Source organism: Copadichromis virginalis, linkage group LG1 (assembly GCF_057382275.1).
Source record: "Copadichromis virginalis isolate Kocher_CV1m ecotype Utaka linkage group LG1, C_Virginalis_male_GT1.1, whole genome shotgun sequence".
Taxonomy (NCBI): domain Eukaryota; kingdom Metazoa; phylum Chordata; class Actinopteri; order Cichliformes; family Cichlidae; genus Copadichromis; species Copadichromis virginalis.
In genome coordinates, this window is record NC_140618.1 from 18,962,563 (window position 1) to 18,986,922 (window position 24,360).

The 24,360-nt window shown below is 44.4% G+C and overlaps 3 protein-coding genes across 4 annotated transcripts; 2 read left to right on the forward strand and 1 right to left on the reverse strand.

Moving 5' to 3' along the window:
- The first annotated feature begins 1,245 nt into the window (after window positions 1-1,245).
- Window positions 1,246-5,145, forward strand: LOC146718621 (uncharacterized). The gene is made up of 4 exons (XM_085452945.1): window positions 1,246-1,932; window positions 2,141-2,560; window positions 3,059-3,463; window positions 4,302-5,145. The coding sequence occupies exons 1-4, from the start codon at window positions 1,689-1,691 to the stop codon at window positions 4,634-4,636; spliced, it is 1,404 nt and encodes a 467-aa protein (XP_085309071.1). The 5' UTR covers window positions 1,246-1,688; the 3' UTR covers window positions 4,637-5,145.
- A 172-nt stretch (window positions 5,146-5,317) lies between these two features.
- Window positions 5,318-17,342, forward strand: cog4 (component of oligomeric golgi complex 4). 2 transcript variants are annotated; one of them, XM_085452940.1, is made up of 19 exons: window positions 5,318-5,756; window positions 6,918-6,996; window positions 7,093-7,207; window positions 7,593-7,767; window positions 7,960-8,153; window positions 10,835-10,940; window positions 11,023-11,180; window positions 11,265-11,323; window positions 11,411-11,535; window positions 11,646-11,764; window positions 13,687-13,853; window positions 13,966-14,131; window positions 14,522-14,584; window positions 14,686-14,799; window positions 15,368-15,460; window positions 15,540-15,623; window positions 15,725-15,826; window positions 16,114-16,242; window positions 16,800-17,342. In XM_085452940.1, exons 1-19 carry the CDS (start codon window positions 5,609-5,611, stop codon window positions 16,932-16,934), a joined length of 2,331 nt encoding a protein of 776 aa, XP_085309066.1. In that variant the 5' UTR covers window positions 5,318-5,608; the 3' UTR covers window positions 16,935-17,342. The 2 variants fall into 2 exon arrangements, with proteins under 2 accessions (XP_085309066.1, XP_085309065.1); XM_085452939.1 differs by having other exon boundaries at window positions 5,318-5,711; window positions 6,914-6,996.
- A 420-nt stretch (window positions 17,343-17,762) lies between these two features.
- gnao1b (guanine nucleotide binding protein (G protein), alpha activating activity polypeptide O, b) lies at window positions 17,763-24,336 on the reverse strand. Its single transcript, XM_085452946.1, has 8 exons — window positions 23,951-24,336; window positions 23,763-23,805; window positions 21,436-21,577; window positions 20,977-21,137; window positions 20,758-20,886; window positions 20,552-20,681; window positions 19,636-19,789; window positions 17,763-19,555 (listed from the first exon to the last, which is right to left on the reverse strand). Exons 1-8 carry the CDS (start codon window positions 24,066-24,068, stop codon window positions 19,368-19,370), a joined length of 1,065 nt encoding a protein of 354 aa, XP_085309072.1. The 5' UTR covers window positions 24,069-24,336; the 3' UTR covers window positions 17,763-19,367.
- Between the last annotated feature and the right edge of the window lie 24 nt (window positions 24,337-24,360).

The window sequence follows — 24,360 nt, forward strand, 5'->3', positions numbered from 1 at the left end:
TCTGGATGTCTGGAGTTTTGATCTCCTCCATACCTGCTTCATGCCCTGGAGGACGGGGCTGTGGCCCCCCCACACCCTCTAGCAGATTATTACAAGAAGGAACCTTTTAAAAAACAAAAAACAAGCGCATCCATGCTCACAGGTGTACACACGGGTGATCACACCCACAAACTGCACCCTTTTTGGCTCCTACCTCAGGGCACACTGTGTTCTGTTGGTCTTGTGTGCTGCACAGTGGTGTTTAGTGTTTGGTATTTGCTGTCGTATTCCCATGTATCATTGTGGTGTTGTTTGTTCTGTTGCTCTTGTTCTCTTCTGCTTGTTTTCTTTTTTCTTTCTCAGCAGGTGACCCAGGTGATTGATATATGCATTTTTTTCTTCTCTGCCCGTTCTGTTGGTTTTTGTCTTTTGCCCTTCTCCCCCGTCCCTCTTCTCAGCTGTTTCTCTTTCCCTCTTTCTTTCTCCCCTTCTTTCCCCCAGTCAAGTCTGTCCCGTATTCAGTAAGTGAAAATAAAAGAAACAATAAAAGGTGAATCAAATGGACCATTACGGCAAGGCTGGGATGGTCAATTTGGTAAAGTAAATCCGTTGGGCATCTTTCTTTGCCTTTAGACAATTCTGATGGCAAAAGAGCCAAACGGGACAGGCAAAAAAAAAAAAGAGCTCTCATTTTCACAAGTATACTCGAGCACACCTATTGTGTAGTCATAGAGATATAAAGCTAATTCCTTACTCACAAGGGGCCACCACATTAGGGCAGTTCCACATGCTTTGATTTTGTTAATTTTTACATTGTATGCCCTCCAAAGGGATATGTGTCTGCCCCCAGGATCAAACCGGGGATCTTTTATTTGTTAGGTGAACGTGTAAACAGCTACATCATAGAGTTATCATGATAGCTAGTTTATATTTATAGTATTATTTCCTTTGAACTTTATGTTATCAGTAAAATTTAGATTCCATTACGTTTTATTGTCTACGCAGTTTAGTTTTTAATAATTAGTTTCAGTGTTTGTTTGTTTGATTGTTTTTATTAACTCGGTTATTTAATTTTCATTCTTTCAGCATTCTCTTATTCTCCACGACCGGATTAAATAATCAGATTTTTAAAAGTCCACTGCATCTCCTAGATATCCTCATAATGATAATAAGAAAATATATTAAATAAAATTAAAAAATAAACTAATTTTTGAGTCGGGTTTAGTAAACATTTAAGATACGTCTACTTGTAATTGTCGCGAATCGCTATGAATCTGTTGCTTGTGGACGGTAGAGGCTGCCTAGGTAACCATCTTCCGTATTTACTACCGGGTCAGCAGCGGTAGCGACATGCTTTCATTGGTAGTTTTTTTCAGTCGTTCGCGTGGAAGCAACACTTCGCGTCGCCAGCGGTTATTCTGTCGCCTTTAGTAGCTGAAAGTCGCTGAAAGTCATTCACTTTCTATGGACTCCGGTCGCCACGTCGCTTCCAGTGTTGTCCCGCGGAAGACGACGGTTGATACCCCGGATATGACGTAGGGCTATTACATTTTCGTATGCTGCCTGCGCGTAGTATCAGCTAGGCTAGCACATCAAAAACAAATAAACTTCATTAATAGTACGGATAGCCGCAGAGTAATTATTCGTTCTGTACCGAGCCGTGGCATTTGACTCTTTATTCACAGCAGTGCCAACCTGTATCCACCGCGATGGTTCGGGCGCGTAGTAGTGTAGTTTGGAGTTTTTTCGAAAACAACGACTCGCGGTCTGTCCGTTGTCTTCTCTGCGCTCGTCACTTGCTCAAAAAAGGTTGTGGTTCCACCACTGCTATGCTGAGACACCTGCGTGTGAAGCATCCCACCGAGCTCTCCACGAGAAGTAACGGACCCGGATCTAAACCTGGCCCCGGGGAAGACCAGCACCATCGGGCGGAAGGAGAGCAGTTCTGCTCCGGTACAGCTCGTCAAACCATCTAAAGTGAACCCCAGCTTTGTGGGGACAGAAGTAGATATACTGTATAGTGTTTTAGAAAAAGGCCGCCAAAGGGTTAGGGTTAGTTAAGGATGAAAACCATATTCTATGTGTATTGAGCAGTCACTAAGTATTATCATGTAGCAGAATGTTCACCACTTAAATGTAACTTTGCCTCTTTCTTCTTCAGTGGAAGTGGCACTGGAGGACGATGAGGGTGGCACCATCACCGCAGTACACACAACTGGAATCAGCTCTTCTTTGAATGACCTCCTTCCACAGGAGGGTCCATCAGAAATAATAACACAAATGGAGACAAGTGATGAGCTCCCTGTGAAACGTTCACGACATCGCAGCGTGATCTGGAAACACTTTGATTGCTTGGACAATCTGAACGCCGTTCGTTGTCGCATCTGCATGAAGAAGCTGGTCGAAAGTGGTGGCGTCAGCAACCTGCGGCGACACTTGTCCTCAAAACATCCTAAGGTGTACTCTGAGCTGTTATCCACCCAGCAGTACCCACCAACACCCTTAAACTCCTCACAGGACTCAAACACTAACCCTGAGTCCGATGAGGCCTTATGGGGGACAGAGCAGAGTGATGCTCAAGGTAAGCTGTTTGACAGCCATATTAAAGTTTCACATCTACACAAACAAGAGATAACACCTTGCTTATCTTCCTCTTCAGTATCAAGGGAGGTAGCTAAAGTTCTGGATTGTTTTCCAGTGTTTAGTTTGATTTTTCCTTTCTAAGATCACTCGCTATGCTCCCAGTGGTCTTATATCTCTTTGTGATTGGTCAGATGCTGCCAGTGTCACACCTTTTCATGTATGTGTATCTATGAAAAGGAGAATAAAGAATCATTTGAAAGGATTTAGGCATTGATTATGCATATAATATGGTCTCCTTTTTATCTGAGTGACCAATACACACAAACTTAAGTGGCTCAAATTTATAACACACAAACAGCTGTGCATCTACATCTGGAAAAATAAGTGAACTGCTATAATGTGACTTCTTCTCTAAAGGCGACCTGGAGTCAGGTGTTCCATTTAAGGACATGAGGTATGAGTTGTGTGATTACAACTATGTTTTCTTTCTTTTCAGTGGAAGTCTTGTCGAAGGACAGAGACTCTGAGACAGTAACACTGGTGAATGAAACCGATAACAGTGTGGCTATCAACGGTATCTTAGACACTTCCCACGGAAATCCAGCAGAACCTCAAACACACACAGAGGGGAGTGACGACCTTCCTGCAGGACGTCCACTACGCAGTACCATCTGGAGACACTTTGAGCGCTTGGACAGCCTGAACGCTGCTCGTTGCCGTATCTGCACGAAGAAGCTGAAGTGCGGGAAAAATAGCTCCAGTAATCTGCACCGACACATGTCAAAGAGACACCCAAACTTGCTGTTAGAGCAGGTGTCCAATGGGCTGCGTTTACCGGCGTTAAACTCATCTCCGGTCTCACATGCCAACAACAAGACGTCAGAGCAGAGACAGGCTCCAGGTATGATTTTATAGCTCACTGCTGTTTCACTCAGTCTACAGGAATGGTTATGATACAAATCTCTCCCTCTAAATGCTTCACTCTGTCAGCCCTGCTTGTGGTCGCATGGTCCTGTTTCTCCATGTAAATGTGTTCAAAGTAATTTTCTCAATTAAGAGGATGAATACACACAATACACACAATAAATAAATAAATAAATAAATAAATATATATATATATATATATATATATATATATATATATATACATGTATTTATACATATGTGTGTGTGTATATATACATGTATTTATACATGTGTGTGTGTATATACATGTATTTATACGTGTGTGTGTGTATATATACATGTATTTATACGTGTGTGTGTGTATATATACATGTATTTATACGTGTGTGTGTGTATATATACATGTATTTATACGTGTGTGTGTGAGTGAGTGAGTGAGTGAGTGTAATGTGCCATTGCTCACACTCTGAACCGAAGAGAAAGGAAGAAAAGAACAGGCAGACCGAATGGGCTCGTGCTGATGCAGCCACTACTCTGTCTGCACTCCCTACTCTTTGGTTTAGAGAAATTTCCTTTTTACAAGACTGAAGTGCCATAGTCATTACTCCAAATTATGGCACAATTTGATATATAAATCTATATTTTGAGGACTTATTTTTTGTTCTTTTTTTCTTTACTTTAAATGTTTATCTGTTCCAAATACCTGTTATAACTCCCTCTGATTAAGAAAAATCAGTAGCAGCCCTTAAAAAGACACTTCAGTCCTGTTTTCCAGGTTTCCACTGTGCTGGAGGCTGTAATGAGCCTAAACCTGAGTCCTTCTCCTCTTGCAGGTGCATTGAAGATGTCTGAAGGAGAAAAGCGTACGCTCAAGAGGGAGAGAGAGCTGATAGAAGCTCTGAGGAGAACGCAGAAGGAGGAGGCTCGGACTCTGGAGCATCAGAGGGAGCTGCTGGAGAAGCTGCGTGCAGCTAGTGCCAGAGAGGCAGCAGCAGAGAGGGAGCAAATCGAGTCTCTGAGGAAAGCACAGCAGGAGGAAGCCAACGACTTAAGTAGACAGCGAGAGGAGCTGCAGAAGGAAAAGGAAGAACTACAGAAGAAATGGGAAGAACTCCAGCAGGAAAGAGAAGAGCTCCTGCTGTTTTCCAGAGAGCAGCAAGTCTCTTGATTTTAACTTTGATGAATGCAGCCAGCATTGCTTAAAACACAAAATGCTCTGAATTTGTTTTAGTAAAATATGAAAATTTGAAAACAATAGGTGTGCAGTGGTTTGTTTGGGTTTCTTTTGTTACGGCTTCATCCTGGTATTTAATCCAGGACCCCATCTCACCTTGCAAAGCCACAAAAAGCAACTTTCAGTTAACTTTTCCCTTTAAAGATACCAAGAATATCATATAGCTCAGACATAAAAATATGTTTTTAATACCATAGTAGGTGGGGATGATCTGCCAATGGCTTTCCAGGACAATATACAATAATGGTGGTGACGTGTGCTGGTCTATGCATTACATTTAACCCTCTACCGTAAACTATTATCAAGTTAATACAGAAATTTTCTCTTTTCATTAAGCAAACTTGAGAGCCACAAAACTGCTTTTGTTCATTCACATTTTTAGCAAATAATTATATGTTATTAAAATGTGTACTTGGTTAAATAAATCTTGGTTTATGCTTGTACATCATCTCATATGCGTCTGTAAACCTTTATACACCAATTTCCTTCCGTAGTTTTAGCCCCATACGGTCTCTCCGTTCACTGAGAAGTGTCGCAGTAGCGCCCTCTAGGGGACCAGTTTCGGTGCTGTGGGTTTGTGAGCATGCGTGGTGGTACGTGAAAAGTTTCTCCCCGAGTAACAGTTGTCAGGCACTTGTGTAAAAATGCTGACCTATCCTCACCACTAACAGACTTTAATATGTAATAAAATTTATATATTTATATTATACTTGGTTAAATATAACGTTGTCGACACGGTTATGATTTTAAGACGAGTTCGTCTTCTCTAAAGACCCGATAATAATGCGCCGAAACGCTGCCTGGCAGACGAATCACGGGGAATAGTAACAAAAATGATGACGTTGGCTTCTGTGTCCTGTTCCGGTGGCGGAAGATGGCTGACGGTGGACCCATAACAGCGAGAAGATGCGACTCCAGCTCTCTGTCCTCTGTGAGTATGGACACCATCTCCGCCCTGATGGAGCTGGAGGACCTGGAGAAAATTTACCAGCAGCTCTGCGAGGAGGAGGTTCGTACCAATGGCCGCTGACGGTGGTTTGTTTGCGACATACAGGTGCTGTCGTCATCCACGTAAACTTAACAGGCGCTCCTCCTCAAACCGCTGCTGAGAAGGATGTCTGCTTTAATAGATATTCACAAAAACAGCAAGCTTTAATAATAGTTTACTGTCATCAGTAGGAATGCAGTCATGCACCGTGTCACTTCATATTTATTGTTTTTCCTGTTAAATCACCATGGATCGCCTTCTTCCTGCTATCAGTTGTTTCCCAGTATTTGTTGTCGCTTCGTTTTTTCATTAAGTTTTAATGTGTTTATATTCAACAAGCTCCTACTTACATACATAACTCCTTTACTGCCTTTTAGAGGTGGGCAGATCGATCCAAATATCTAGTGTCGATTCCAAAACTAATATTGATATTGGATCGATACCTACTCCAGCATCCTGCGTTTTTCGCACCCATCAGATAAAAACCAGACTTTCGAGAAACACATGTCCTTAAGTCAAATACAGCCAATCAGCAATGTGAATATGCAAGATGGGAAATGATAACATGAAAACGCTCTACAGTGTTTGTCTCATCAGTCATGGTATATGATGACAGAGATGGACGAATTTACCCTTAAGTAGACCTGAATTTACAGTGTATTGTCTGAATGTTGGGGCAGAAACTGAGACTCATCAGACGAGGCAGCGTTGTTCCAGTGTTCTGTGCTCCAGTTTTGGTGATGCTGACAGGACTGCTGTTGTAGGTTCTTCTTCAAATGATTATTTCAATTACTGTTGCCTTCCCATCAGCTTGAAGCCCATTCTCCTTTGACCTCTGGAATCGGCAAGGTATTTTCTCCCAGAGATCTGCTGCTCACTGGATATTTCCTGTTCTTCAAACCAATCTCTGTAAACTTTAGAGATGGTTATGTGGAAAAATCTCAGTGGATCTGTAGTTTCTGTAATACTCATACCTGTCTGACACCAACAACCATCCCATGCTGAAAATAACTTAATTCACCTTTTGTCCCCATTCTGATAGTCATTTGAACTTAAGTAGGCTGTCTTAGTTACATCTACATGGCTAGATGAACTGAATGTGATTGCCTGATTAAATATTTGGATAAATGAGCAGTTGTACCTAATGAAGTGTGGATAAAGTAATGTGAGTTGTGGGAACTCTATAAAGTAAAAAACTGGTCTTTGTTTTGTTTTTATTGCAGAAAGAGGTGGAAACAGAGCTGGACAGACTGGTAGGGCAGGAGGGGGTCATTCACACTAAAATGCTGGCACTACACAGGATGGGGTACACACAAAATCAGCTGCTGGTCTAAAGTATTTAAATGCTAATCTGTAATGTGTTGTACTGAGAAAAAAAATGCTTTCTCTCTTTGCTCTGCAGACCCAACCTCCAGCTGATTGGAGGAGACGCCAGCCAGCTGTCGGGCATGATCACTTTTACCTGCAGCCTGGCTGAAAACGTCAGCCGTAAAGTACGACAACTAGACCTGGCAAAGGTGAGCATGCATACATTTTAAAGCACCTCCATCAGACCCGCTCAAAATCAGCAGTTTTTGTTTTGCTCTTTTTTTTTTTTTTTGCTTTTTGGCACTATAACTTGCAAATTTAAAACCAACAAACTTGTACCTTTGAAGTATGCAAAACATAGTATTTTTTTTACCGTACTTGTTACAGGATTTTGGAGACCTTGTAACTTTATAAGGACAGGAGATGGCTTCATGAAATTTACAACCATCTTTGAACGTCAATAAAAGATGTTAGCATGTGAAAGGTCTCCTTTTAGGCCATCATTTTGATACCAGGTTCATTTTCTAGGCGTGACTCCTTCTGGGTCAAAACAGCTTTGATTTCTGAACATGTATCTCATTTGATTTCCCTCAGACGCGGCTATATAACGTCATCCAGCGTGCCGATGATATCCTCGACCTGAAATTCTGCACAGACGGGGTGCAGACAGCTCTGCGTAATGAAGATTACGAACAGGCTGCTGCTCACATCCATCGATACCTGTCTCTGGACCAGTCCGTTATCGAGCTGAGCAGGCAGGGAGAAGAAAGTATGGAGCCTCTTGTTCTACATCAGCATGCAATCTTAAACTGCAGGCTTAGGGTTAATTAAGCAAATGGAAAATGCAGTTACAGTTGATTTGAAAAATAAAGCTCCATATAGCAGTTAAAGTCGTTACATTAAGGTTTGGGTAAGTGCCACAAAGATACACTAACACTACCATTTCATCACGTCTGCACAGGCAGCGCTGTGGACGCCAGTCTGGTCCTACTGCAGGAAGCAGAGCAGAAACTAAAGGTCATTGTTGCAGAGAAGCTTGATGAAGCCGTAGCAGCAGTCGACCTGGCACAGGTGGAAAGGTTTTTCAAGATCTTCCCTCTTCTTGGCCTCCACCAGCAAGGCCTCGCTCGATTTGGCCAGTATCTCTGCAGTCAGGTCAGTAATGAAAACAAGTCCTTTATATTTGCTGCTTTAACTTAAAGAAAGCTGAATCTCCCCATCTTTAAGAAGGGGGACCGGAGGGTGTGTTCCAACTACAGGGGGATCACACTCCTCAGCCTCCCTGGGAAAGTCTATGCCAGGGTGCTGGAAAGGAGAGTTCGTCCGCTAGTCGAACCTCGGATACAGGAGGAACAATGCGGTTTTCGTCCTGGTCGCGGAACACTGGACCAGCTCTTCATCCTCTCGAGGATACTTGAGGGTGCATGGGAGTTTGCCCAACCAGTCTACATGTGTTTTGTGGACTTGGAGAAGGCATTCGACCGTGTCCCTCGGGGTGTCCTGTGGGAGGTGCTGCGGGAGTATGGGGTGTCTGGCCCATTGCTACGGGCCATTCGATCCCTATACAACCGTTGCAAGAGCTTGGTTCGCATTGCCGGCAATAAGTCGGACTCGTTCCCGGTGGGTGATGGGCTCCGCCAGGGCTGCCCTTTGTCTCCGGTTCTGTTCATAATTTTTATGGACAGGATTTCTAGGCGCAGCCAAGTGGCGGAGGCCTTTCGCTTTGGTGGCCTCAGAATCTCATCTCTGATTTTTGCGGATGATGTGGTTCTGTTGGCTTCATCGGGTGAGGGCCTCCAGCTCGCACTGGAGCGGTTCGCAGCCGAGTGTGAAGCAGCGGGAATGAGGATCAGCACCTCCAAATCTGAGGCCATGGTTCTCAGCCGGAAGAGGGTGGAGTGCCCACTCCGGGTCGGGGATGAGTTCCTGCCCCAAGTGGAGGAGTTCAAGTATCTCGGGGTCTTGTTCGCGAGTGATGGGAGAAGGGAGCCGGAGATCGACAGACGGATTGGGGCTGCAGCTGCAGTAATGCGGACGCTGCACCGGTCCGTCGTGGTGAAGAGGGAGCTGAGTGTAAAAGCGAAGCTCTCAATTTACCGGTCGATCTACGTCCCTACCCTCACCTATGGCCACGAGCTGTGGGTAGTGACCGAAAGAACGAGATCGCGGATACAAGCGGCAGAAATGAGCTTCCTCCGAAGGGTGGCTGGCCTCTCCCTTAGAGATAGGGTGAGAAGTTCGGCCATCCGGGAGGGGCTCAGAGTAGAGCAGCTGCTGCTCCACATCGAAAGGAGCCAGCTGAGGTGGTTCGGGCATCTGACAAGGATGCCCCCTGGGCGCCTCCTGGGTGAGGTGTTCGAGGCATGTCCCACCGGGAGGAGGCCCCGGGGCAGACCCAGGACACGCTGGAGAGATTATATCTCTCGGCTGGCCTGGGAACGCCTTGGTATTCCCCCGGATAAGCTGGAGGAGGTGGCTGGGGAGAGGGAGGTCTGGGCCTCTTTGCTTAGGCTGCTGCCCCCGCGACCCGGCCTCGGATAAAGCGGATGAAAATGGATGGAAAGCTGAATCTCATTAATCACAAACCACTTAAACATAAAGAGAGATCCGTGCATGCTGGCTGGTTCCGTGTGTGTGGATGAAAATTAAGGGGGGATGTGGATCCAGATTTGGCTTAATGGGGACATTACAATTCAGCGGTGATAGCACATTGGCAGTCCATGAGAGAGTGTCCAAAGTATGTGGAACAGCCCGTCAATGGACCACTCTTCATCTGTCAGCCAGCCAAGGAGACAAGTAAAGTTATAACGTTCAAAGAGCTGAAGTGAAACCGAGAGTTAAAAACAGAGAAAAGTGTCACTGCAGCCGCTGTTTGTGCTTTTCATGCTGTATTTTTTAATCTTTGGTGTTTGTTTCTCGCTGTTCTCGTTCCCGGTGATTTTCACTGCTGCTCCCTTCAGTGTTCCAGCCCGCTTTACAACCAGTGGTTGAAAACGCCTGTCTGCAAGGCTCTCCATAAGCAAATACACAGACAGCGGTAGCACAAAATTAAGCATAACTCATCATAGGTGGTGACCCTAACTGTAGACTTATGCTATTGTGTGTTATTTATGCATCATAAATTTCTTTTCTATTTTTCCTTAAATGTTTTGCTTTTCATCAAAGGATAGGTTTGGGGTTGGGTTCTTCACCAGTGATCAGTTAAAAGTTGTCTGGTTTACTGATGAAGGTCACCTGCCAGCAAACCAGAATGGGTTCACCGGTGGGGGTTTTACTTTGTTGTGAACACAGACAGCTGCAGAGACTACAGACGTACAGTCATTGTAATGTAACACATGTGTAATTGGTGTTGTTGTAGTGTAGTCCACATGGATGCCATTATTAAAAAAAAAAGAGAGAAAAAAAAGGGCAGGTACGTCACGCAGACCCAAGTAGACCTCAGCGGACTCACAGATATGGAAACTAACCTCACCTCCTGCATGCTGGCTTGCCGTGCCAGCCCTTGGTCGCTCTATGACAGTGATTTTCAACCACAAAGGAAGGAAACAGTATGGTTTAAAAAGGCACAAGTAGTCACACATTGATTCTAAATGCGGGGATGCTTATCTGTTTATTAGGTTTTTGTACATAAAGATTCATATTTTTAACATAGCAGCTTAGTTTGAGTGACATGAGGGCAGTTGTGGCTGTAATAGTGGCCTTAGTCGAGGTGCATATTTTCTTTTTGTCTCCTATTTATGCATTTCATCACACTTGTAATTTCAGTTTATCCTGATTTGAGTCATGTATTTTAGTCTGCTACAATATGTCATTTTGATTCACACACTCTCACACAGCTTGCCTCCAAAGCTGAGGAGAACCTGCTGCTAGCGACTGGAGCAGATCTGGGTGAGAAGAGAGCTCTGCTGATATTTGCAGACACGCTAACGCTGCTGCTGGAAGGTGAGAAAACACAGACTGTGCGTGTCTGCCTGAATTCCCCTTTGCATGCTCTCTCCACCCGTGTGCTGGTTTGCGTTCACAGGTATCGCTCGCGTTGTGGAGACCCATCAGCCAATCGTAGAGACGTACTACGGTCCAGGCCATTTGTACACGCTCATCACTCACCTGCAGCAGGAATGTGATCGCCAGGCCCAGAAAATAGTTGACAGCTTCATCCAGCAGAGAGGATACCACACCAAGGTGTGTGTGAGACGCCGGCGCTGCGTCACATGGTTGCTTTCACTGCGTCCCTGACCCGGCTGTGACCTTGAATCTGCTCTTTAGTTTCAGGTCGTCCAAAGCAGCATGATGAAGAGTGTTCCAGGGGAGAGGATCGAGCCAAGGTGCGTGTGTTTGTCTAAGCGGGATGCTGCATTTCCTACATGTTTGAGGGTTTATATTTTTGTTTATACCTCTTCGTCCGCAAACAGGGAGCTGGATCCCGTCCTGGCAGAAGTCACTCTGATGAACGCGAGGGCGGAGCTCTACCTGCGCTTTCTACGTCGCCGCGTGATGGCCGACTTTGAAGTTGGGGACGCTCAGAGCATCACGCAGGGTAGCTTCATGTGTGATTTTCTTTTTCTTTTCTTTTTTTAATTGAAATGTGAATGTAAAGAAGTGTGCAGTTGAAAATGTGTGTTTTCCCCTCCGTGTTTAAACACACAGAGCATCAGCAGAACGTGGAGAAGCTGCTGAAACACTGCCTGCTGAGCACAACGATGCAGGAGCTGATTGGTTATTACATTCCCATGGAAGAGTACTACATGAGAGAGTCTGTCAACAAGGTCAGCTGAGTGCAGTGTTATTTCTGTACTTCAAAGACTCAGTTCACTCATCGAAGACTGTTTATGTGTCCGCTGCACTGACACAAACGTGAAAAGGTTGTGTAACATTTCTGTGGATGTGCAGGGAGCTGTACATGTCGAGTCTGAGGTTAATAAAAAAAAAAGCTTAAATTCTGCAGGTCACCCTCTGCTTCAGGCTACATTAGCTGCTGATAGTATAATGCACTCAGATGACAGACCAAACTGTGGCGGTCATGTTGCATTATGGGTAATGTACACATCTGTTTTAGAAAGGGAAAGAGAATATGAGGGATTAAAAAAAAAATTTTTAAAAAAGGCAGCTGGCTGTTTTTACGTGCAAATTCATCAGCATTTTCTTACTTGAATTTACCTGTGATTTCACTGCAAACATTAAAAATTGCTTAGATTACCAGAGAGCAGATGAGTCCCAAAGTGTGGCCTGCAGCCCCCTGGTGGGCTGTGAAGGTATTGCCAAAGGTTAATTGGCAATAAATACAGGCTGTGTCAAAAAGATTTATTCAATTTCAAAAGGTTGTATTTTTTTAAAGCAGTGGACATTTTAAATTTAAACATTTTATTTAAAAATTTAACACCATCTGCTTCTTGGAGTTTGTGTTTTTGTTGGGGGTTTTAAGCTATCGTCACTCCTGAGCAAATGCTTTGCTTCTCTCTTGAAAAAGGTTTACAGCTTTCCCTAGTGGAACAGTTCAGAGCATACATATTTCCTTCATCAGGGTTTCTTAACCTTTTCCCTGCACTTTAGAATGCCCAAAAACTTCACACATCAACTGTTTCTCATTTATGATTAGTGATGAAAAAAAGGCTCGGCGGTGCTCGTGTAATACAAGACAAGACAGGTCAGCCGGATAGATCAGCAATTTCCTGTTTGTTTACTTTTCCTGAAACAGTTATGTGCATTAATTTAACGTAGTTTTACTCCACATTCATCCCCTGGTTGTCCACCCTGGCCGTGCAGAAGATCTGTGCCTTACATAGAAAAATGAGGACATTTCAGCATATGCTAATTATAAATAGACAGACAGACTGATTCTCATTCAGTCGTGTCCTGAATGTGACAGTAATTTTACATGTGTTTGATGACTCGCAGGTCTGGCAATGAAATGGCTATAGTGACATTTTTAAAAACAAAATGTAATATTTGTAGGCAAGATCTGAATATACTCCAAACATGCATCCAAAAACTTGACTCTTTAACACCCGAGTATCAAACAGGATGTCTGACTTATAAATAAAATATTTCTCATGTTTCTGGAACAGTTTAAAGTTTCTCTTTAGCCCAAACTTGTAGAAGAGCAACGGTAACGACAGCAGTACCTTGTCACTGCTTGTGCTACTGTATGATAAAGTCAAGTTGCTCATTTTACATCAGAGGCAACATACACTTTGATCTTAGATGGGCCGGACAAGTAAAAATACCCCTTTTGTCACTATAAAAATGTGTTAACTACACATTAAATACCTAAGATATCTCAATATAAATACAAAAATATAATATTAGAAAAAATGCCATTTCATCTTTAGATCTAATTTTTCTACCTTTTTTTTTTTAATGCGTTTGAGTAAATAAAAGAAATCTGTCAGCACCACTCTTTGTGTCTACATTTATAAGAAAATTCTGGTAGCTCATCGCCCAGACTGTCCTGTAATTATAAAGTTTTTGTTAATTCCCTAAAAACCTCCTGTTTTTATTACTTATGCACACATTGTGCATAAATCTGTGCACACATTCGAAACAAAAACCGTTTGCATATTATACAGTGAAAAAAAGAGTAACTTTCTATCATTTTACTGTTTATGTGTTACCTTATTACTGTAGTATAAAGTAACTTCACGTTTTTTATTTATTCGTTACCATGTTATTAACTCCTCTCCTCCCCCAGGCTGTTGCTATGGACACATACGAAAAGGGACAGCTGACCAGCAGCATGGTGGACGACTGTTTCTACATTGTGAAAAAGTGCATCAGCAGAGCTTTATCGAGTTCCAGCATCGACTGCCTCTGTGCGATGATCAACCACGCCAACTCCGTGCTGGAGTCTGACTTCAGGTCGCTCGCTCATTTTCTACCTCTTTAAAATCCTGGTTTTGTTTGGTTTTACACATTTATTACATTGACACGTGCCCCTTTCCTGCCTCATCTGCCTCTTCTCACCCGTCAGGGAGGTGTTGTATAACAAGCTGCGGCAGGGCTTCCCGGCTACAACACTGCAGGACATCCAGCGTGGTGTCAGCAGCGCGGTCAGTCTGATGCAGAGCAGCTTACAGCAGGGCAAGTTCAACACGCTGGGCATCGAGAGCACCGAAGACGCCAAGGCTGCGTTCCTGGTGAGACCGCTCGACACAGAAATACTTGCCTCACTCGTAGAGCAGTTCCTTAGAAGTCTTTGTCAGACTGTAAGATAAATGAATCGCTCACATCTGCTGTATAAGCCCTTTAAAAAAGAGCTCAGCAGTAATTTAAAGGAGGAATCGAATGAATGAGCTAAGTGAGTAGCGCTTTAATTTTTAAAATGGCTCTTTGTTAAAACAAGAGCGACTTCAAAAACCTTTTTAATATCATTATAAATTGAAATTAAGAAACACTTAAAGGCTTATAACTACCAGCTGAGGCAGGAGATGTCAAAATACCTCATCTCCAGCAGATTATAGTTTTTAAAGCAGGACTGAGTCACGCTGGCTGTAAGAATCCTTCATTTGCACTCGTCCCCCACTCAGGTGACCCTGAATAACGTCGAGGTGTGCAGTGAGAACATCACAACTTTAAAGAGGAACCTGGAGGTGAGTTTGTGCCACAGCTCTTCCTTTCTCCTGTTCATCGCGTTATTTTTATTTTTCTCCCCAGAAATAAAAAAAAAAATGTCAATTTTCTTTCCGGTCAGAACGACTGCTCCAAGTTGTTCAGTCAGGGGGTCGGCTCTGGAGAGCAAGCCAAGATTGAGAGCTGTTTGTCCGACCTTGTCAGCACGTCCACAAAGTTCAAAGATCTATTACAGGTTGGACGTGCACGCAGACACACACACACACCACATGCTTGTCTGCACAGACTTGTATATTTTCTTAATTGGAGTGGGAGCCTCAGGATGGAGAACTGTTGTTAGACCAGAGAGCGCCGTGGAGGGAGAGCTCTTATTTATTTAACAAGTCACAGGAGATCTAGAAGCGCAGCTTTAATGAGATCTTTTAATAAAGCCCTGTTTTCGAGGAGGTGCGTGTCGTTGTTGTGCAACCCCGGGGATACTCCGGGCGTGGCTGCCTGACATCCGGCTCCAATGAAGCAGATTGCACCTGCTCCACACGGTGCTTATGATTCCAGAAAATGCATCCCAGAAACAAGTTTTTGCTTCGTGTTGGCGCTGGAGAAGGCAAAGACTAGAACAGCATAGAGCACCCAGTCAGTTACTAAAATAACAGACCTCGTGCTCCCGGGGTATCCCAGTATCCCGTGAAAACATGACAAACCCACAACCCGTGTGCTTCCAGAATAAAGAGAAATGGAAAGAACTAAGAATTTATTTATTTATTTTTTAAGGTCAGGTATTTGTCTTTGGTTTTCTTTCACAGGAGGGTCTGACGGAGCTAAACACAACAGCCATAAAGCCTCAGGTCAAACCCTGGATCAGCAGCTTCCTGTCCATCTCACATAACATAGAGGAGGTAACGCTTTCACCTTTCTGCACACGAATAAATCAGAGGTTACAGAACGTCTTGCTGCAACTGTCTGCATCCCTCACAGGAGGAGTTTAATGACTATGAAGCTAATGACCCCTGGGTGCAGCAGCTCATCGTCAACTTGGAGCAGCTGATGACAGAGTTTAAGGTGTCTTTTAAGATTTGACTTTGTGTTTACCGGCTAAAGATACTCTTCCTCACTGTTTAGTAAACTTCTCTTCTCGTCTTCTGATCTGAACTCCCCGCCAGATGGCCCTCTCCCCGGTCATCTACGACACGCTGACCAGCCTGATGACCAGTCTGATAGCTATTGAAATGGAGAAGACGGTCCTCAAATGCTCGTTCAGCAGGGTGAGGCGCTTAGCTTGGCCACTGGGTGGCAGCGAGCTGCTTGTGCGTCACGTCACTGACACTCCCGTGAAGAAAGGCCTCCAATAATTTATTAATGAGTTCAGAAAGGCCTGTAGCAGAGGGTGCTTCCTTCTGGCACGGCAGCTTCTTCCTATTTTTGTGCAGCATGTTTTTACATAACCTCTAAATAAATTATGACACAATGTAGAACATATAGTCCTAAAAAAGAAAGTTGCCATGTACGTAAAACGCACCCACAGATGTTATTTTTGACTTTTCTGTTGTAGCTCGGGGGGCTCCAGTTTGATAAAGAGCTCCGGTCTCTCGTGGCGTACCTCACAACCGTGACAACTTGGACCATCAGAGACAAGTTCGCTCGCCTCACACAGATGGCCACCATTCTCAACCTTGAGCGGGTAATTTAGACTGTTTTAGAAACACACACACCATTTATGGGGGCTTAGCACCAGTGATGGATTGTAACTAACAATGTTTTTGCTATTGGGAAATATCTATGTGACAGCTTTAGCTGCTATCCATCCATTCTCTTCCGCTTATCCAATTTAAGGTCGCAGGGGGGCTAGAGCCTATCCCAGCTGTCATAGGGTGAGAGGCGGGGTACACCCTGAGCAGGACACCATTAGCTACGAGTTGCTTTCATTAACCTGGCTTTAGCCTACCTGATACAGCAATGAATTGTGGCCTGCTGGCTTAAATGCAGGAGTTCTTTCCCCTGTATAAGTCAATTTTTGGTATTCCTTTCCCCAAAGAAGTCGCCAGTCAGTATCACATTGTTAACTGGGATTTCTTTTATTCTTTTTGTCTCATAGCATGTTTAGAAATGACAAGAACAATGGGCTCATGTGGTTTCCACAGAGTGTGGACCACTCGTGCTTTCTGTCATACTGTTGTGAGCTGGAGAAAACACCAAAAATAACTGAAGTTACTATTACTTTACCGATTTCTTCTGCAGGTAACTGAGATCTTGGATTACTGGGGCACTAATTCAGGTCCCCTGACGTGGCGACTGACGCCGGCAGAGGTGCGTCAGGTCCTGGCGCTCCGCATCGACTTCCGAAGCGAGGACATTAAGAGGCTGCGGCTGTAACCCTCGGAACTGGTGTGCGGGTACCTTCGATTGCTGTGAGAGTTTTCACTGCAGAACTCTGTTTGCAGTACGGACAAGCCGAGGATTTCTTTTTATCTGAATTCTTTGGGGGGGTTCAGACCTTCTGCTCTTCACCCCTGACTGATGACAGTCTATATCATTATAGCCGGGCTTTTATGGGGCAGGGATTTTGACGAATTTGATAGGAATTAACTGTAAAATATGAGAACGTTCTGTTAAATGTTTAATTAAAAGCGTGACTGTGTAATTATATCTCAGTGGGAGTTTAACCTGTAACTGGCTCTGAGAAACGAGGACACACTGGGACTGAGGAGCGGCGCTCTGCGGCTCTCAGTGAAACAGAGCAGTAATGAACATCGTACCCATTAAACTGACAGAAGCAGGTCAGACAGCTGATCCAGCCTAGTCATTCAATATATGAATAGCTCCTTGTCTACAGCGATGGAACACTTTTAACCTAATAAATCGAGAGCTGCTGTGCGACGCCTCTGATCCCCCGCCATCCGCCACATTTCACCGAGTGCCGCTCCGCTGCTGCGCAGGACCTGCTCCCAATCTTTTATACATATTTCTGACACTAAATACAAAGCTGTGCTCACCAGGCGATGAAGCATTAAAAGTGGTCCACTCTCATAATGTTCAGCCTAATTTCCCGGTCTAACCTTAGTTCTCGGCACAGATTAAAGCAGGTCAGCGTTTGTTTAAAGTTTTGTTTTTGTTTTTTCCTGAGCAGCGTTGCAACCGTGACGGTCTCGTTTTTTGTTTTCCTTTCAGTCCTGTGTAATCAGACTCAGACAAACGCAGGGATAGTTAGGAAAAGTGTGGCTTTAATGTAAACACAACATTCGATTGGCTCAGCACAAACATTCCACATGAGAGCAACCAATAAACTACTGAATAGGATGAGGGGTGCAGCACAAAAACATTCACAGTAAAAAAAAGAAAAAAAATCTGGTATAATCATAATATATATATACAGTACGGTGCTTTTTTTTTTTTTTTTTTTTTTTTTTTTTAAGGTGAAAATGGAGATATGAGGGTTGATATGTGATGGCTAGAGAGTATACAGGGGTGGGAAGATGAATTTCTGAGTGCATGGGTGAAAATAGAGAGCTGGGTTTGTTTGTTTTTGTTTTGTTTTGTTTTTTTCCTTCTCTGTGAAAAGAGAAACATGACAGAAGAAAGAGGAGAGAAGGAGAGGAGAGGGGAGTGGTGGGATAATGGTTCCCTCCTCACTGATCAGGGGAGGGGAGGTGAGGAGGAGGAGGGAGTGGGGGAAGAAAAACTTGACTCCCCAGACAGAGGCTGCCTCAAATGAAATTGTTCTCCCCGTGCAGTCTTCTATTTGTACACAGATTCACATCGAAGGGTCACGCACCACACGGAGAACAAGATGTCATCGGAGGGCTGATTTCTACCCTCTGAACCGAAGGCGGGAATCTGTGCACCCCAGTTATTTTGTGACAGGAAATAAATAAGGTGGCATGGGATTTCAGGAGGTAGGAGGAGGCATGTAGGGCGTGAGGCTTAAATAAATAAATCATTCACTGATAATAAAATGTTATATCTGTTGGTTAAATAATAGAGTCGATATAATGAGCTATGATTTCTGATGCTATTCCCCTAACTGTCGTTCTCAGATGGTTGGCACCGATATTTTTTCAAGAGATATCATTGGCTGTTAGGTATTTCCTCAGGCTACAGGAGGCCAGTGCTGATGGGCAGCCACTCTGAACAGAGGGATCCTCTCTTCTAATCGTGATTAAAGTAAAAGAGAAAACCGAGAGTGGAACAGGCCTGGGGGGCTACTCCGTCATGTGCACATCTGAAGGAAACTTTAAATAAGCCTCCTTCTTTTCCATCCATAACCCTCAGCCACAAGTACAGCACCTCCCTGACATCCCCGTCGTCATCTCCACACACAACAGCAGCTCTTCAAACGGCGCACCAGAGGCTGTATTCAGTCCAAAGACGCGAGCCTTGAGACTTGCACTTAAAAACAAAAATGCCCACAAATTCTGGGGACAATATTCCACGTTGTGCTTAACCCAAAAAAAAAAAAAAAAAAGAGCACGCTCCTCGCATTACATTTCAAGCTCCGGCTGAATAAACCCCTGGTGCCGCCGCTTCTGACCCTCCCGGTTGTTGACACGGTCATAGACGAAACAGCAAACATTCAGCTCAAAAACACATTTTGAAAAAAAAAAAAGACAAAAATGGGTTTTTTTATACTGAAATCAAAATAAGAGGAAGAGGAACAAATCATGGCAATAATCCAGTGTGGTGTCTGACGGCAGCTCTTTGGGTCCGTTTGGACGTGTAGAATTACATATTTATGTGTTTAAGTATCATCAAAATTATCATTATTAACACCTCATACACTCCATGACAACCTCTGTGCTTGGCCAGGCCTCAGTATAAGCCACACCCTCTGAGGTTGTTTGCAATAATGATGTCGGTGACGGCATCAAACACTACCTGGATGTTTCCCGTGTCTGTGGCACAGGTCAGGTGACAGTAGATCTCCTTGTTTGGAGAGCGGTTCTTACTCTCAAACTGAACCTGAATATATGCAGTAGCGTCTTCGTAAGTGTTAGCACCTGGAGAGAAAACAGCAGAGGGCGATTAAAGCGCGTCGCTTTGCTCGGGAAGCCGCTCCGACTGAGGGCGCGGGACTCACCTGTGTATTCTGGAAAACAGATCGTCAGCGGGGACTTCTTTATCTTCTCAGCGAACAGATCCTTCTTGTTGAGGAAGAGGATGATGGAGGTGTCGATGAAGAACTTGTTGTTGCAGATGGAATCGAAGAGCATGAGTGATTCGTGCATGCGGTTCTGCGGAAAGAACAAGTAAAACAATGAGGGGAGTCTAATAAAACACAGGCCCAAAGGAAAGCCGGCAGCGCTTCAGTAAAGATCGTTTCTTACTGCTTTTGTTACTTGGACACAGGCCCGGTCTGAGCCCAGAAAAACCCTGATAAACAATAAATCGCAGTCCCAGCTTTAATGATTGTTTAATCGCTTTTGTTATGAAACAGAACAAACACACATTTTACAGGATTATTATTATTCCTGTTAACTCAGCCGAGGCACTTGCCAAATATGCATGTGTGGGGGTTTTCCGTCACAGAGGCCTTTTAGAGCAGTTTTAGCCAAACACAAAGAGAAATCACCAGCCTTGTCACATTTTTTAACCACTTTTGCTCATCTTAGTCTGATTTTTTTTTTTTTTTCACTAGAAACGGTTGGAAGTCACAGGAAAAGGCATAGAGTTCTGTCAAGTATGGTAACAAAAGTATTAAGCCAGGGGGGAAAAACCTGTATGTATCAATTTTATATTGAAGAAGAAAGTAAGAAAACGATAAATAAATGAATAAGAAGTGTTTTTTCCATAAAATTTAAAGTCTAAGAATGGAATGAGGTGATGTGTGGACTGTACAGCCTACCTCTGAGACAAATAGAGATTGCATAAATACATATTTTTATACAAATATATAACACGTGGCGAAAAAAACTTGCCAAGAAATCTTCAAGTTAATTGGACGACTTCTAAGTTTTATTGGATTAGCGTCAGTGGAGGGATTCAGGCACACTTACAGTTGTTTCATCTTCATGGAGCACCTGGTCGTACCCACTCAGAGCGACGCAGAAGATGATGGCCGTCACGTCTTCGAAGCAGTGGATCCATTTCTTCCTCTCTGACCTCTGACCTCCCACGTCAAAAAGCCTGGAAAAGGGCGGGGGGTGTCAATACAGAGCAGGAGCAGAAAACCTTTGAACTTCGAGCAGGAGCGGCTTCCTACCTGAAGTGGAGGTTTTTGAAGGTGAAGTGGGTTTCGACGATACCAGTGGTCTTCACACGGGTTCTCAGGATGTCCTGCTCTGTGGGCTGGTAGTCTGCCGCACCAATTCGGTCTAAACTGTCCAGATAGCTGATGAAGGAAGACAGGAAAAGCAGTGGATAAAAATGGTGGATTTTTTGTTTGTTTTTTTTCCTTTTGTAGTCTCTTTGCTCGACTCACTATTTAGCCGAATCATTAAGCTGGTATTCTCGAGCACGGTTGAAGCACTCCTGAGTCCCGGCGTCAGCCCATACACGCTTCATAGCGCTGAGGAGCTCTGCAGAGTACGGCTCTGTGTCCTCCATACGACTGACCACATCACAAACCAGCTTAGCATCGGCCTGCACGAGCACATTTCATTAGATCAGGGAAGAGCAACTAAATTATATCAGTATATTTATTATTCATCATCTGTCAGAGCTGTATATATGGGGCTTTTTAAATATGATAAATCAAAATACACATCTGTTCCTCTAAATGGATGCTACAAAGAAGTTGAAAAGTACACTAGATAAAACTGCTGCATCCAGTCCTTAAATCAAAACCCAAAGATGCTGTGAACTACATGAGACCAAAATTCGAGGTTATTTTGTTAAAATTGCAGCTTCTGAAGAGCTGAAGGGTGAAGGTAAGACTAACTTTTCGATCCTTGTCTCCAAACTCAATGCCCAGTGAATCCATGGCTCGAAGGATGGCTGCCAAGCTCTGGATGGTGTTGCTGTAGACCACAGGCTTGTACTGCTTCACATCATCCCCAGAAAAGCCATCTTCATGGATAATCCTGCACAAGTACAGAGATATAAAAGAGGGAAAAGTCAGACTAGTCCGTATGCTAATGCGCATGATGTGTGCGCATGTGTGTGAGGTGGTTACTGTCTTATCATGCTCTCTCCCGTGTTCTCTGCCTTAAATCCATCTTTAAGTGTGTGTATAGTGTGTATAATGAGGCAGAAATTGATCACACACTCCGTCTGTGATCAGTAATTGAGCAGTAATGCGATATTTATAATTTATGATGGGAAATGGGGTGGAATCAGTGAGAGCACCAATCAATCACACAGTTAAACTCCTCCATAATCCGGGTAGCATTAAATCATCCATCAGGACATCCTCACCCCCTGGCTTGATCGATAAAATGTCAGGTGCATCCTCCTGAAAACTGACCCGCGATCCACTCCTTAAAGCGGGCACCCCGTTCGCTCGCTTGTCATCAGCAATTGATATTTGATTTGGGGGGTGGGGTGGTAAATATGGGATGACGGTTTTAATATATTCATCTCATTAGTGCACATTACGAAAAGATGTTTCACGGCAGGGAGATCAGCCTCACGCCCTGAATCTCCACCACCATCATAAAAATTAACAGTCGTGTGAAATAAAACATTAACCCAGAGGGAAACAGGAGCAGAGGTGCCATCTAAAGCTGATAGGAATTATACCCGTCGATTAATCGCTCATGCAGTGAGTATTTCCAAAGTGAAAATACTCAAAATACAATTACGGATAAAAGAAAAGCATCATTCAATCATCAGAATAAGTTCCTGACAATTAACTAATTGGTGAAGCTCTAAGATAACTGTGACTATTGATCAATCCTACAAGGACGTGTGTGTGCACAAAATGCTTATAGTGACAAAAAAACCCTGCATAATAATAACTATTCTGACTAAACGAGATACAGGGAAGTGGATAGTTGTTATAAAATTATGAAATTATTAAGAATTCAAAGCACTAGTTTAAGGTATATGCTACTAATAAAGACCAATCACAGAGTGTGACAGTGGAAATGTATATAAATAGACATGCCTGACATTTCTGCAGCTGCAACTGACTGCTGTGGCAAGTGCTACATCAATCTATCGATGAAGCTGCTCCTTGTTTAATTCACTCAGTCCATGTGGAAAATCTACTCTGGTGTGTGTGTCTGTGCTGCACTTTTCTGGCTCTACTAAGGCTTTTCAAACATTTCCTGTTGCCTCTCTTTTACAAACTGGCTAGAGTGAAATTGCAATACTGCCTAAATACCAACCTGCAAGATGATGAGTTGGCAAATCAAAATAAGGGCATGCAACCTGAACTCTCCAATACCTAAACTTTATTACTCATGATGTGTGTGTGTATGTGTGTGTAGTAAAAACCCATCCATCTGCTGCTTGCTTGGGCTGAAGGAAGCTCTGAAAGTGTTTGTAAACACTATCTGGCCCAGTGTGTGGAGTTCAGGGAAGAGTGGTGAGTTATGGGCAATCAGAGACCGCAAGGAGGGTAATGAGGTGAAGGGAAGAGGCATAGAGGGAGGGCGCAGTCGGTGCAGTTGCAGGAAGGAGACAGAGATGTTTCACAGGACAGAATAAGCAGAACAGCATGGCTTTTTCATGCTAAAACATCGACAAACTTAGCTAAGAGGGTTAGAGGAGATGACAACTGTGATTTAAAACATCAAAGAGTGATTTAGCTCAGACAGGGGGAGGTTTAGATGCTGTTTTAGAAGCCATATTTCTGCGTAAATCGGCTTTATGGGCAAAGTACTCCCGGCGATATCGGGCACTTAAAGCCATTAAGATTAAAAGCAGAGGTATTCACTAATGGACCTGTAGTCCTCACTGTAATTCACACACGCGCGCGCGCGCACGCACAAACACTCGCATACGGAGAAACAACACCCACACCTCCCCAGTCGCACACTCCCTGTAGTCAAGCCAAAGCCTCGTTAACTACATTTCAGCACCCCGGCGGTGAACAGCACCCTGGGACGCACCGGTGTGGCCTCCGCAGCCTCACTGTCGGTCTACAGGAGGTGCTCGAGTCACCGGCACTCCTCCTGGGCTATACGGCATCTCGAAACATGGCGGCTCAACCTGCCTTAGCCCATATAGGGGAGGCAGGCGCAATCTCAGGCCTTTCACTCTCGATGTGTGTAAGAGGGTCGGAATAAGGCCCCGAAAAAATTAAAATTAACGGACACTTACTTCATCTGCTTGACGATGGTGCTTTTGCCGGACTCTCCGCCGCCTGTAAAGAGGGGAGGAGGGCAAGAGTGAGAGCCGGCAAAGAAATCAGTACCACGGAGAGCACCTCCGCCCCATGCAGTCCCACCAAAAGAGGTAGACCGAGCCGAGGAGACGAAGCCCCGCGGCCGGGGCGGCTCTGATCTTACCGAGCAGGAGGAGTTTGACGTCCTTTGCGGCGACCATCCCGTCCTCTTTCAGGTTTTTCTCGATGGCCTTGCTCCGGTCCAGAGCGGCGCGCTCCTCGGCGCTCAGCGTACATCCCATGTTTCCAGGCGAATGAGCAATCCCGTCGTCTCCCCGGTCCGCCCTGTCCCTCGCCGACTCTCTGTCACTGCGTTGTCTCGCTCGCGCTCTCCTCCCGCGCGGTCTGCTACAGCATTAGGCCCGGATTGAGGGCGAAACGGAGCCGGGATCCCGAAAAGGTCTTTTCTCCGTGACTGTGAGTCTCTGGCTCCGTCCCCTCTATCAGAGGGGGTTGAGAAGGGGGGTGGGAGGTGGGGTCGTTGTGCTCGAGCCTGCGGGGTTGGGGTTGTTGTTAGGTGGGGAGGGGGGGTCT

What these genes read in the sequence shown, in the direction of transcription:
- cog4 (XM_085452940.1), top strand. Translation starts at nt 5,609, where the DNA reads ATGCGACTCCAGCTCTCTGTCCTCTGTGAGTATGGACACCATCTCCGC. An exon ending in ACGCCAAGGCTGCGTTCCTG is followed by an intron (nt 14,132 to 14,521) that starts GTGAGACCGCTC and finishes TCCCCCACTCAG; the next exon opens with GTGACCCTGAATAACGTCGA. An exon ending in AGTTCAAAGATCTATTACAG is followed by an intron (nt 14,800 to 15,367) that starts GTTGGACGTGCA and finishes TTTCTTTCACAG; the next exon opens with GAGGGTCTGACGGAGCTAAA.
- LOC146718621 (XM_085452945.1), top strand. Translation starts at nt 1,689, where the DNA reads ATGGTTCGGGCGCGTAGTAGTGTAGTTTGGAGTTTTTTCGAAAACAAC. An exon ending in AGGAGAGCAGTTCTGCTCCG is followed by an intron (nt 1,933 to 2,140) that starts GTACAGCTCGTC and finishes TTTCTTCTTCAG; the next exon opens with TGGAAGTGGCACTGGAGGAC. An exon ending in AGAGCAGAGTGATGCTCAAG is followed by an intron (nt 2,561 to 3,058) that starts GTAAGCTGTTTG and finishes CTTTCTTTTCAG; the next exon opens with TGGAAGTCTTGTCGAAGGAC.
- gnao1b (XM_085452946.1), bottom strand. Translation starts at nt 24,068, where the DNA reads ATGGGATGTACGCTGAGCGCCGAGGAGCGCGCCGCTCTGGACCGGAGC. An exon ending in TTGGAGACAAGGATCGAAAA is followed by an intron (nt 21,138 to 21,435) that starts GTTAGTCTTACC and finishes GTGCTCGTGCAG; the next exon opens with GCCGATGCTAAGCTGGTTTG. An exon ending in TCCATGAAGATGAAACAACT is followed by an intron (nt 19,790 to 20,551) that starts GTAAGTGTGCCT and finishes TTCTTTCCGCAG; the next exon opens with AACCGCATGCACGAATCACT.